The 14,247-nt window shown below is 33.2% G+C and overlaps 2 protein-coding genes across 3 annotated transcripts; one reads left to right on the top strand and one right to left on the bottom strand.

The window, feature by feature from the left end:
* Positions 1-7,055: 7,055 nt before the first annotated feature.
* On the top strand, positions 7,056-9,268 carry LOC7489682 (E3 ubiquitin-protein ligase SIRP1). 2 transcript variants are annotated; one of them, XM_024583912.2, is made up of 2 exons: positions 7,056-7,984; positions 8,066-9,268. In XM_024583912.2, the coding sequence occupies exon 2, from the start codon at positions 8,076-8,078 to the stop codon at positions 9,108-9,110; it is 1,035 nt and encodes a 344-aa protein (XP_024439680.1). In that variant the 5' UTR covers positions 7,056-7,984; positions 8,066-8,075; the 3' UTR covers positions 9,111-9,268. The 2 variants fall into 2 exon arrangements, with proteins under 2 accessions (XP_024439680.1, XP_002319703.1); XM_002319667.4 differs by having other exon boundaries at positions 7,057-7,430.
* A 209-nt stretch (positions 9,269-9,477) lies between these two features.
* Positions 9,478-12,324, bottom strand: LOC7489681 (pyruvate kinase, cytosolic isozyme). Its single transcript, XM_002319137.4, has 3 exons — positions 11,917-12,324; positions 10,621-11,082; positions 9,478-10,436 (listed from the first exon to the last, which is right to left on the bottom strand). Exons 1-3 carry the CDS (start codon positions 12,169-12,171, stop codon positions 9,621-9,623), a joined length of 1,533 nt encoding a protein of 510 aa, XP_002319173.2. The 5' UTR covers positions 12,172-12,324; the 3' UTR covers positions 9,478-9,620.
* Between the last annotated feature and the right edge of the window lie 1,923 nt (positions 12,325-14,247).

The raw sequence follows: 14,247 nt of genomic DNA, 5'->3' as shown, positions 1-14,247 counted from the left end.
ACCCTAACAGCCAAGGTGTGGAGTATATAGCAATGAAAATTTATTGATCATCAATAGAGCATTATTACATACCACAAGCCTGCAAAGTTATAGTGTTGATATAAGGACATGTTAGCTAGTCCAAGTCGATATCGATAGTTTTGATAACATGTGATCAACATATTGTTTGCTATATTGATAAATATGTCGACATGATCAATATATAATTTATCATGTCAACATATCTATCATTGTGACAAATCTATTGACCCATTTATGCCATGACAACAAACCTGTGAAAGTTGATTACCAACATATTCCACATCAACATTATAAAGCCATAGGCCTACAGACGTAAACAGAAAAAAAATATCAAGCATCATGCATTTCAAATCCAGATTAATTCCAAAGGAAAATCATTATCTTCTAGTTATTTAGTGTTAGACAATAACATATAAGCAACTGACTTTCAAAGGATTTTCCAGAAGCTAGACCTCTCCTGATCCAAAATATATGCTACATTCCTAATCCATCAAATTTACCACACCACCGATCATAATAAGTAAAAAACTTGGATTGTATAACAATGAGTGGAAATTTTAGCACTTGACAAAAAATGTTATGCATCATCTTTCATCTCTCTGTCAAGGCAAAGTACCATTAACACTAACAAAAAGCTTATAGTCATTGTTCAACAATGTAAAGGATCGCATACATGAGACTTAAGCATAACTCAATAGTTAGATAACCTAAATTGAAACTTGAGAAACTAACAATTGTGAATGGGAGGTTAGAAGTTATACAGAATGAATCACTTGGAAGAGAGATGGATGAGCAGGAAAATGAAAAGAGTTTGATGATTTCATTCCCTCCTCTATATTCCACTTCCTTCTACTTTGAAAAAAATTTCTTTATGATAAAAGAGTTTGATGATTTCATTCCCTAAGTATTGCATGCAATTAACAGATGTAACCAATCATTCACATTCCATAAAGCCATATATCCCCCACCACCATAACAAACATGGTGTGTAGGATAGTGAAGAAAAGTTAGTCATAAAAATCTAACTCATCTAGACAATAGATGTATTATCAAAATCTTTATAATTCAATATAATACATGCAAGACCTAAATGCATCAATTGTAACAAATGCAAACAATTCTCTTATTATCGCCTACCTATGTTCAAATATACCCCCTCCATAAACCAACCAATAAAGAAAAGATAGAAAAAGCCATAATCACCATCTGAAATGATTGAACTTTTTATTTGTGTTGTCTTTTTATAATTTAGTCTATGAGCAAGTTAGTGAACCAAACCTACATAGCAATTTGTTATTATAGTTGATATATCAAAACAATAAATGTATAATGCACGTGCACATATATCCCATTGGCAAGTATAGGAACTAAAAACGCATAAATAATCTAAAAGTCCATATCACAACTAATTCTACCAACTCTCATCCTTATTGTTGCCTTTCTAATACATCGCGCTAAGAACTCGGCCTAGCAAAGTCAGCCGATCAATCAATCCAACCATAGCAATCTTTTGACAAATACAATCAATATTCTCGGATTCAACATGAACAAATACATCATTATTTAAAAAAAATAAGTAGCTATTAAAAAGAGTTTATTATGTTGGAGTCACTGCTCATCTGAGACCAGAATACATCTGAAAGGAATATACACTTATTAAGAATTCTAATTCAAACACATGAAACTTGCCGTAAAAATGTCTGAAAATTTACATTATTTGATCACTCACTCTTAAACCCACAATGTCCTTTAACAAACGAGAGTCAGAAACATTCGGGCATAGAAAGTCACTAAAACTACCTGCAGATGATGGTATGCAACAAGCAGCAGAAACCTACAGCCTGTTGGACAAAAGCAAACATATAAATTACGAGATTCCAAAATTAGATTGAACTCCAATTCATGCTTGCTTGTACAGAAAAATTTACATAGAATTTTAAATAAATTCATAATATAGCTAGAGAGGGGATAGAAAACAAGCCCTCTTGTTTTAAAATAAATTTTTCTATATTTTACTTGTAAGAAAAAAAAATCAAGCATAGATAACTAAGAAAAAGCATAATGAAAAAAAAAATTGATGGTTGTGAGTTAGCCCGCGAAGCCATCACTGCCCAATCGAAGAACAAAGATCGGGCTCTGACCGCAGGCAGTCTTCATCGCAGGAATCGGACACCTCAAAATCGACCGAAAACCGAATCTCTCACACTCTTTCCTAAGTGGCGGAGCCGCCAGCAGCCATGGCAACATAGAGGGTGGCTCTATTAAGAGATAGAGAGAGGGTTTTGGCTTAACTGAGAGTCCAGATCTTCTGCTCAGATAAGATCACGTAGTGAAGTTTTAGTGTTAGGGTTTTAGTTTGGTTTTATAGTGGTTGGGTAGATAACCTAGCTTGTTCTCCTTTTTCGTGATTTCTTAAATGCCTCTGAGGTTGGTGAGTATTTACCTAAGTGTAATGTATGTTTCCGTCTTAATGGTAAGGGTATTTATGGGAAGTAGAATTGTTTGCAGAGTAACTAATCAGAACCTTGCTTGACATGCTATGCGTTCAGCCAGTACCATATGTATTGGAACGACGCGTCTCCTTTTCATCCGATCAGCATTAGGGGTGTTAAAAAAAACTGAGTTATTGTAATATTTGTATTATCTTAACTAATCTGTTAAATTTAATTAATGTGAATATTATAAATAATAATAAATTATAAAATTAAATAAATAGAAGAGTTGAGATTTTTAAAAATCATCAAACCCAACTTAATTCGTATAACTTTTTTAGTTAGTGAATAACCCTTTCCGTATAAATATATTTTTTGTCCTTCTCTTTTTTTATTTTATTTTTATATGTATCATTTTTTATCTCAAGTCTCAATTATCATTTTTTTTTATACTTAGTGCTAACAAATAATTTCAATATCAATTATAATTAAAACAAATAATTATATGTTTTTAAAAGTATATTGTTTTGGAATAATTGATGAATACGAGAATTTATATACTCAATCTGTGAATATTTATAAAAATTTATTTTAATATGAGATATCTAATTTGTTTGGATTTAAAAAAATTAAATACATTGAATCTATAATTTACAAAATATTAAAAATTAAGTTGAATGTAATTATGTATAATAACCTGAGCCATGAAGATCCCTAATCAGCATAAACTCTTTCACACCTTTTCTTTGTGGTTGTATCCATTGTTTTTGTCTCGTTGATTTTTTATTTTTTTTATTATATTTTATTAATATTTTATTTTTTTCAAGTTTATTAAAATAATAAAAAATAAATCTTACAAATTAAAAGGTTGAATAAGAATGAAATTGAAAAAAAATATAATTTCATAAATTATCTCAAATAAAATAAATTATAATCAAAATAATAGAGATCAAATCTAACAAATAAAAAAATTAAAAGATGAAGAAATTAAAATAATAATAATTACCATTTCATAAATTATTTCAAATAAAATAAGTAACAATTAAAAGAATGAGGACCAAATTTGATAGATAAAAAATTTCAATTAAAAAATGATAAGGAAAAAGCAAATAACAATTATAAAAATGAGGACCAAAGTTAATATAAAAAATAAATTCTAAGGGATGAAATTGAAAAAAAAATATTCAAAACAAAATATATATAGCAATCAAAAGTTTGAGAACCAAATTTGATATAATCAGTAAATAATATGACATTTCTAAATTTTTCACAACTTTTGAAAAGTGTTTTCCTCCCAAAATAAAAGGAAAACACTTTCCTGAAAACCAAACCAAATTTTTCTTTGACTAGAAAGTATTTTCTATTGACCAACTTTCTTAATAACAAACAAACAAGAAAGTTTGGAAAGTGATTTCTAGAAAATCATTTTCCATCAAACAAATGTCTTATAAGTAAAAGAGTTTTGCTTGATTTTATAACAAAATTAAAAGATTATTTATAACAAAAAAAATTTGTAATTTTTTTAGTAAAAAAATAACATAGATCTATTTATAAAAATCATATCAAACACAATCTTAATTTATGATTTTTGAATTATAATTTTTTATTTTGAGTTATAATTTAAAAATTATGTTTCATAAACAACTTATTAAAAAAATTTATTAATTCTGAAATATTCATCCATGATAAGTTTTTAAACTACTTGATGGCCGATGTTGCATGGACCACTACTTTTAGGTACGCCCTCACCAATGATTGATAAAACTGATATAGGATGGATAATTGAGTATAAATAAAATGATTCATGTAACAAACATTTTACTAGGCTTGCATTATTGCGACCGGTGATAAAAAGTTGGTAAAAAAGTAGAGGGCATCTATAGCATAGCATAGGGTATTATTCTAGTAGACAAAATATCGAACTAGAGCAATGTAAATGCAATAATATTACAAATAAAATTAAAATTCATCATCATTTTATTGTAGATTGTGAAATAAATAATGAGTCAGATTAAAAAAATAAACACTTAATTAGAGGTAGAATCATATTTATTTTACAATGTAATTACCCTCATGCCATTGAAAAAACAAAACATAACTAATGTTTAAGGAGTGTTTTTGGATTTTTATATTTTCTGTACAGTGTAATTATCGCATAACTCCTGCGGTCAACTGTTTTTTGCCTAAGATCAAGGGGCATTTTGGGTTTTTTAACTTTGGTTTTCTTGGAATTATCTTATGGGATCAAGGGTGTTTTGACCTTTGTATAATTTTTTTAAAAAAATAGTTGGTGTGTGCAGAGCACACTTCAACAAGTGGGAGGCGCTTGCGCCTTTTAGGCGGCGTGTGTGGTGTCTTCTGGTGACCATTGGTAGCCTTCCGCGATGGCATCCAAAGCATCGTGCCACCTCTACATGGTGGGGCGACGCGTGTTGGTCTTTATGGCACGGAGAAACTCATGCGATAATTTTTCTCCTCCCCTCTCTTTTCTCTCTCCTCCACCTTAGAAAAGGTATTGGCCTTGCAAAGTTGCAAAGTGATCTTCAATCATTTAATTGTATCGAATTTGATTTTTTTTTTTCAATTTTGTCCCCTAGCATTTGATTTTTTATGTTTTTTTTAATCAAATTTGATCCGCATTCTTTTTATTCCTATTTATTTTGCTTTTAATCAATTTTTGATTGGATTTTATTTTTCAATTTAATCTCTAATAATTTGATTTTAATTTTTTTTTTGTTGAATTTGATCCTCATTCTTATGATTGCAATTCTTTTTATTTTGAGTTCTCATCTTGATTAATTGTTTTTTTTTTTTTTGCAATTTCATCGCTTATTGTTTAATTTTATTGAATTTTCATATCATATTTGATGCTTTTTTTTTTTATCATGCTTTTAAAATCCAGCGCGGGAGTCAACCTTTATCATGTCCCATGTCAAGGGTTAGGAATCATCTTTGTCAAAGACATTATTGTTGGACTAATTGCGTAATTCTCATTTATAGGTCACGTTAAGTAAAGACTAAAATTGTAGTACATGGAAGGGACTATGTCGAATCGGTAATGTATAACTGTCATGACTCTTATTAGTTCTCTTACTTCATTATGGTGTATGATGTGATCAATGTGTGTAAGATTTTAACGTTACTCTATACGTATCATGTTGATATATTAATTAAACCATGAAGAAAGATAATATGGTGTGAGCCAAGTAGGAGAATATAAAATATGACTCACATGAATGAGATAATTAATATCAATGCTAAAATTTTATTGGTCAATTTAGAAAAAGTGTTTTTTATTTAATAACTGAGATGAATGTGCTATATAAAAAGTTTATTAAGATTTTTATTTTAATCTCATATGTATGTTTTATTCCATAAAAAATTAAGCAAAATAATTAATAACTGTATGTTTTATTCCATAAAAAATTAAGCAAAATAATTAAGGATTCGAAGAGAAACATAATTTTCTTTGTCAAATTACACGAAGGACTCCAATCTCTCAAATGACTTGATATGAATCAAGGTACACTTTCTTTGAATAGTTATTTGAATATAAAAATTATAAAATTCTAAGATCATGACATTATAATTTTTAATTGCTTACAATCTCATTCAACTTTATATAACAACTTCTTTCCTTCACCTCTCAGCCTCTTCATGTCTGAAATGCCAATACATGGAAGGAGTTGATGAAAATAACAAACCACTCAAGAGAAATTTCAACTAGGAAGAAGTTATGAAACAAAATATAAAATGACTTGAAGGCCTAGTGATAGAAAGGAGTTGTATTGATGTCTGGAGAGAGGCTGCTGGTGCTGCATTTGGCAAAGCATGATGAGATATGATGTATTAGAATGGAGAAGAAATGGATGATAGCTTTCGAGGAGGGAGGGAGACCTTTCTGACTCAGAACATCCCTGAAAAGTAGAAGGCTTCGACAAATGAAAAGGAAAAAAATCATTGCAAATAAAACATATCATGAGCATAAATTAGAGAGAAGCATTTTAGCAAACTAGTATATAGAGTAATGGATCTCTGTTTCGATGCTCCTATTCTGCTGATATAATTTTGGCTGGACATTTGATGGATTTCTTCAATTATTCTCCCAGCTGATCTTCTGTCATGCTGTTGAACATATGCACTGCTTTTTTTTTCTGGGAAGAGTTGTTTATGCTGGGCTGGAGAGCTGCAAGTATTGATCTCTTATGCCTTCACAAGTCTGTTCTTCAACTTCAGGCCTGCATATTTGGGTTTTGCACTGTTATTTGATCCATACTTTCGGCTCATCTTGTCCAGTCCTAGTGTTTTGCAGCAACTCTTGAGTCTTGACAAGCTCAAATTGAGACCAAGCATTTGAAATTTAATTTAAAATGTTGGGATTTATCTGTCATTAGTCAATTCTCAATAGATTAACGCGGTGTTAAGCTTTCTCGTGAGAAAACGAATGAACACCAACCAATGGACCACACACTTGGAAGAAAAGCAAACAACAGCAAAACTCAACATAAGAAAATAACAAGCTGCTATTATTTTAATTACCATGATTCATTAAACAAATCATTGATCAATAAGAATACTAAATCAAGAAGTTGACAGGTTTAGCGATAAAAAGAGAGAGCACCATTGCTTTTTTCTCTTCTTTCTCTCTACCAACCAGCTAGCTTCATTATTTTCCAACGAACATCAAATCATTAAGATAAAAATCAACACCCACTTCCTCTATCCACAAGGTGCACAGAAGCAATCTTACTTTTATCTGTCCACTCTTGTTTCTGTAGTTAATTTGTTGATAAGTTGCTAGGCTTGAGAATGAGTTGAAGGATGGTAGTGTGTACACACAAACCAAGCTGCAGTGCTACCTCAAAGATTGTTGTATCAGATGACAACTACCGGAAGATTAATATATAACCAGCTGCCATCTCCTTGTGACAATGCTTGTTAGCGTGTAAGAAACTTCCATATTTCTTCATCGATAAGGTACAGAACATTCTTATATCTCACCCTTTGCTAAAACGAGGAAGGCCGTCTTTTTTTCACCCTACTCTTCCGCTCTCATTTTCAATCTTTGATAATGTTCAATGGAGTTCTAGATTTGATTTTTTGTCTTAATTTTATAGAGATTTGACAGCTTACTTCGTAGTTCTTTTCATGCATGCCTTTGACAGGATTTTGGAGTAGGATTTTTTCAGTCTCGAGGAACAATTATCTATTCTGCTTTCATGACATGAAAGAATAGCGAGTTGTTTCACTCTCTGTTTATTCTGAAAAATTCGTGTACACTGTGAAGAGGTTATATGAAATATAAATCATTTTTTTCACAATCTTAAATAATAGAGGCAGATTCAATTTTTGGTAGTGCCCAATGGTTCAATCTGTGGCACATCATATTTTCATCAAGAGTTATACCCCCTTCCTTGGATCCATCAAGAGTTCTACTTACTAGATATGTATGCATGATGTCATAAACAAGCAAGTGCTCTTGATAAGTACATACGGTTCTATGTCCTGGAGATTCTAACAAGTTGTTTTGAGTAGGTTCTGTTTTCTTTGTTGCTTGATTCTTCTCCCTATTTCTTTTGATTCATTGTTTGGTTTATTTGGCTGTTGTGTAGATAAAGGGAGATGGAAGATGAAATGGTGGATCAGTATTGGTGTCACATGTGTTCTCAGATGGTGAACCCGGTAACGGAAGCTGAGATTAAATGCCCATTCTGTGAGAGTGGTTTTCTGGAAGAGATGGGCAGCGTGAGAGAAGTCAATAACAATATCTTTGATTTAGGATCAGAACATGCATTCTCTCTTTGGGATACATTCTTGCTGGACCTTATGGGTGGCTTAGGCACTTCTGGTTCACGTAGAATAGCTCAAGAACATATTAGCAGTACCAGTTCCCAAGATGAAGATGATGAGCTAGACTTTGAGTCCTTACTTCGAAGAAGAGGTAGACTAAGCACATCTTCAGTCCAACGCTTACTTCAAGATCTTCATTTGAGGTCAGAGAATCCTGAAAATGACAGGGAGAGCAGCGGCGGCAGTAGTAGTAGCAGTAGTGTGATTTTGGTCAATCCTTTCAATGAAGAGGCAATAATTCTTCACAGTCCTGATAATATGAACCAACCAGAAAACCCGAGTCAAAACGTGTCAATTTCTTTCCAGGACTATCTTATAGGACCTGATGTGGATTTATTGCTACATCATTTGGCAGAGAGTGGTCCTAACCGATACGGGACTCCTCCAGCAGAGAAAGAAGCAGTTAAAGCAATGCCAACAGTTTCCATTACGCAGAATTTGCAGTGTTCAGTATGCTTGGAAGAGTTCGACATTGGATGTGAAGCAAAGGAGATGCCATGTAAACACAAATTTCATGGAGAGTGTATTGTTCCATGGCTGGAACTTCATAGTTCCTGCCCAGTTTGCAGGTTCCTAATGCCCTCTGATGATTCCACGACTGGAGTAAGCCAGTCGAGAAGTGACGAAGAGAGAACGGAGAGCAATGATGCTAGGATCATTAATAATGGGAGAAGGTATTGGGTCCCTATCCCATGGCCTTTTGATGGTTTGTTTCCTTTATCAGGATCTCAAAATGGTGGGAGTTCTTCATCAGCACCATCATCAACCACCATGCGCGGAAGTGCTTCCTACTCCGATGAAACTTGAACACTTGTGTTCCTAACGTACTTGTGCTTCTTTTATATGTTTCCATGCCTTTCTTCAGTGTATTGCCATCTTATCTTAGCAAAATGGTTTTCTGCAAACCGTTTCATGTATAGAAACAACTTTATGGTTTGAGAAATTGATTGCTTCTGTTGCTGTCTTCCAATTTGTTACTGCTATACTTTATGGAACCTTTTCTCCTTGCGGTGGGATTGGTGCCCGAACTAAACAACTCAACATTGCATTGGCCTCTGGGATTAAACCTTTCTACTACTAAATGGGCTTAGAAAATATTTAAAGGTGCAGAAAGACTAATGGAACATGGAAAAAAACAGATCCCATACGGCATGTAAGCAGAGCAAAAAATAAATTGCCAAAATTGTGAAGATGCACTCTTCCAATATTCAATTATTTATCATTGATCCAACACCAGTTAAACTAGAGATCAACTAACAAAAAATTAAATGCCTCAAAATCTGTGGAATCTTTCAATTGAAGCCGTGCACGATATGATCACTGCTGCACTTGCAAGATCTTGATCACAGAAGCAGCGCCAATCTTGTGCAATGCCACAACCGAGTCTCCTGGCTTGCATAGTCCCTTTATCTTTGCATAATGAAAGGCCTGCTCAATTGTCTCTTCAGTTGACTCACTATGATAAACTTTTCCGGACACTGAGCTCAAAACGGGCATAAGACCCCTGTAAATAAGGCTATGTCTTGCTGGAGCTTCGTCACTGCATGACCATTCAAAGAAATCAGTTCGAATCTCTGGAACAATCATTGACAAAATTGGCATGCTTGGTCGGTACTTAGACACCAACTTTGCTGTGGTTCCACCCTTGGTCAGGACTAAAATAAATGCTGCTTTGATGGTGTTTGCTGTCCTGACTGCTGAAGAAGCCATACTTTCTAATGGGGTCATAGGCATAGGAGCAGTAACCATGATTGCCTTGAAAAGATGTCCATAATCTATGAAGTTCTCTGCCTCCATGCATATTCTGGACATGGTTTGAACAGCAAGCTCAGGGTAGGCTCCAGCAGCAGTTTCTCCACTGAGCATCACACAATCAGTACCATCAAGAACGGCATTGGCAACATCTGTAGCTTCAGCTCTAGTCGGCCTTGGAGATTTGATCATGGATTCCAACATCTGAGTAGCAGTCACTACAGGCTTTCCTTGTATGTTGGCCTTGTGTATCATCACTTTTTGAGCTAGGAATATTTTCTCAATTGGAATTTCCATTCCCAGGTCACCTCGTGCCACCATAAATGCATCAGAATTTGCAAGAATGTCATCAAAATTAGCAACCCCTTCTTGGTTTTCTACCTGCCAAAATACAGAACCAAAAGGTCAATTTGAAGATATTTTTGCTTCAAAACTGTAAATCCGTTATAGCTCGATATTAGCTATTCATAGCGTGGAGTCAATTTGTAGGCATTTCTGAGTTACCATAGTAATCTGTATCAATCTTAAGAAGTCACTTTTTAGTTCTAAAAGAGAAAGTTAGAACCTTTGACATGAGAAGGATGTTCTTTCCATCATCACCTAGCAGCTTTCTGACCTCGGTGAGGTCTGAACCTTTGCGAACAAAGGACAGTGCGATGATGTCAATCTTATTGGGGACACCCCACTTCAGGATATCCTCCTTATCCTTCTCTGTTAAGGTAGGGAGATCAACGACAACTCCAGGAAGATTGACATTCTTCTTCTCACCCAAAACAGCGGAATTCTCACAGCGACAACGGATCAACCCTGCTTCCTTGTCACAAGCCAACACTGTCAGTGAAATTGTGCCATCAGAACACAAAATAACACTCCCTGGCTGGACATCTTCAGCCAGCTTTTTGTAGCTCATGCAGATCATATTCTCATCACCCTTTAAGCTATAATCAGTAGAAATAAGTATCTCTTGACCCTGCTTGAGTTGTACAGGCTTCCCATCCTTCAAGAATCCAGTTCGAATTTCCGGTCCCTGAGCATATCACAATTTAAGAACATTAAAAGTTAGCCAAGTTCCTTGTGTTGCAGCTAGAATTCCGAAACAAATGGAAAAATTCAGCATGATCTTTAAGCCATACTTGAAACCCTCATCATTGAGAATAAAATAAGGTAGCACATAAGGAAGAAGAAAATATTTGCAAACCAAATCCAATACCATGCAAGACCAAAGTTGATTCCCTAGGCAGCCTATCCCCCATATGCAATTACACAGTACATGACCAACAATTTTATTTTATTCTTCGAAAAGTAGAGAACTTATATTCTGTGGAACTTAACATTAATTCCCTTGTCTCTTTCCATAATTCATTGATTGTACTAAAACAACAGCAAATGGAAGTTTATACTTGGAATTATGCCTATACACGGGACAGGCCAACCCGGGACAGGCCGGGTTGGCCTAAAGAGAACATCAATATTTTCCACAGATAGAAGCACAACAAATTGATGATGGCCACAGAAAGAAGAGTGTTTGCACCTTATATTGCTTTTCTTAATATTTAATAATCAAATCCCAAACCATTAAAAACATAATATTTTGTATCTTTCTTGGAATTCTTCTGGAAAAACAATATGAATTGAACGAAGAATTTTCTAGTTGATCTAGAGCAAATTAATAAAATTTGTTCGTCGAACTGCATGCTTGGGGGATCCAGAATTGCCGTTAGTTAATTTCTAATTAAACTAAGTTTAATAACATCGAATCAGTGATATCATGGCAAACGAACAAAGTCACAGAATTCAAAGGAAAAAAAAGAAAACAGAAAATCTATAAACAGACGCTAATGCATTAAAGAGGAAAATATACCTTGGTGTCCAACATGACAGCACAAAGAATGCCAGTATTGTTCATGGCAGTCCCAAGATTATCAAGGGTTTCCTGATGATAAGCATGAGTTCCATGCGAGAAGTTGAAGCGAGCAACGTTCATGCCAGCCCTCAAAAGCCTCTCAGTCATCTCAACAGACCTTGACTGTGGCCCTAACGTGCATACTATCTTAGTCTTTCTATTCCTTGTGTCCTCCCCTACCATCAAGTTTTGACCACCCAAAATATTCTCCATTCTCGTTAAAACCTTGAAGAAAGCAACAACAGAGGGATTTTTACTACAAAAGTAGGGGAAGCCTAAAAGGGTTTTTCAAGGGTTTTTGTGCACGACACAAGTAGTTAATGACAAGGGCTAAGGGCCATGTTTGTGTATATATAGGGTTCTGGGGTTGTCGTCTTCCTGATGGGATAGTTTACGGGTTTTACTTGCTGGTTACTGCCATTATTTATGGTCCAAATAGTTGTATAATTTAAAACCCTTTGTGAATCGGAGAAAAAAACAAGAAAAAAAGAATATCATGTTTATTTAATTAATTAGTATGCCTTATGACTCGAGTCAAAAAAGGGAAAAACTGGTAAGATCTTGTTTGGTTTTCTTAGGAAAATATTTTCTTGAGGGACAAACAAAGATATATTAAATAGGAATTATGGGTTTCCCAAGAACATTAAATATGATGAGCTGTTTTATTTTAGTTGTCTATAAAGTACGTAGCTGTTTTTTTTTTTCCTTCTTAATCTATAATTAATGCTATTTTTCTTTTTCTTTTTCTTTCTTTTTTTGTTTGAAGATCTAGACGTGTCTGTTGATTGGGAAAATAAAATAAAAATAAAATCAATGAAGCATGAGGAGAGAAATCATAGGTTTAATTTCTCAAAAGGGGGGAAAATAGAAATGGGAATCTAAGGGTTTAATATAATCAAATTTCTATTTATAGCTAATTTATTTTTACATTTGAAATTTTTTTAAAAAAGATATTATTATTTTTATTTTAAATTAATATTTTTATATATTTTGATATGTTAATATCAAAAATAATTTTTTTAAAATAAAAAATAATATAAACTACACGATCGAAGAGTCAAACAGTCAATTAAAACCCGTTCATTTCAGGAATAACAATGATTAGTGGCATCATGTGCTGCACCAAGAAGCATAAGGTACAATCCCCTCTAAAGGCATTGCCAATGCCATGTGAATCCACCGTCCATTATTATACCCTCTCTGTTAGTGGCTTGTATTAACTTGGACCGTTGATTTCCAGAACCATAATATAAAGACAAGTGTTAAATTATAATCCTCTTCCTTGAGAAAATATTTTATTATTGGTGTGGCTGATTTTAACAAAGAAAGACCAACTTTCGTGCTGCGAGTCATAGCTATTGCGAATCAAGCTTCAGACAAATATTGGTATAATTCCCTCTCTGATGGTGGCTTCTTCTTCTTCCTTTTTTCACATTAAAAATTGATGTTTAGCTAGCACGAGCATGTTTTAAAAGAAATATGTGACTTTAATTGTACACCATATTAGATCTTGTTTTTATTTTGATTAGATAATGAAAAAAATTAAAAATGATAACAAGTGGATCGAATTTTAAGAAAAAAATTATAATGAAAAAAAATATTTTCGTTAATAAAAACAAATAATATAACTTAATTCTCAATTCATTAAACATGGTTGAGTAAAATGGAGTAAAAGAAAAGATAAAAAGAACTGGCTTGAGTCGATTTGAGTTAGTATTATAAATTTGTAACTCCAGGAATAAAAGATGAGCCAACCTAGATTAATCCACTAAATCCGCGATCCAAATCATAAGACCTGGTAGAAAAAAAAACATAAGAAATCACAAGGATAAAAGGAAAAAAAAAATTATGTTCACCCGTGTTAACTTTTCAAACTTGTGACTTGAGGTATTAAACTGGAAACACTTTATCTAGAAAAACCACAAAACTCAATTCCCAACCAATTAAAAATTGAAGGATTAATTTCGAAAAAGATTATCAATTACTTGAAATGATCCAAAATAAAAAACAAAAATTAAAAGAATGAGGATCAAAATTGACACAAAAAATAAAAATAAATTCTTAATTTAAGTGTGAAACTGAAAAGAAAAATCGAATCAACAAAAAGCTCAAAACTAAAAAAAAATAAGAATCAAATTGGGATGGAATGATGAAATTTTTTTAAAAAAACTTCTATAAGAAGGTCAAGGAGTTGAAATATCATCAATAAAGAGAGATTTGCAATACATTTCAAGAGATGAGAGAGAGAAAAAGAAGAAAAAATGTCAACTGGAGATTAAACTGGACTAC

Source organism: Populus trichocarpa, chromosome 13 (assembly GCF_000002775.5).
Source record: "Populus trichocarpa isolate Nisqually-1 chromosome 13, P.trichocarpa_v4.1, whole genome shotgun sequence".
Classification (NCBI taxonomy): Eukaryota; Viridiplantae; Streptophyta; class Magnoliopsida; order Malpighiales; family Salicaceae; genus Populus; species Populus trichocarpa.
This window is presented reverse-complemented; position numbering and strand designations above follow the sequence as displayed.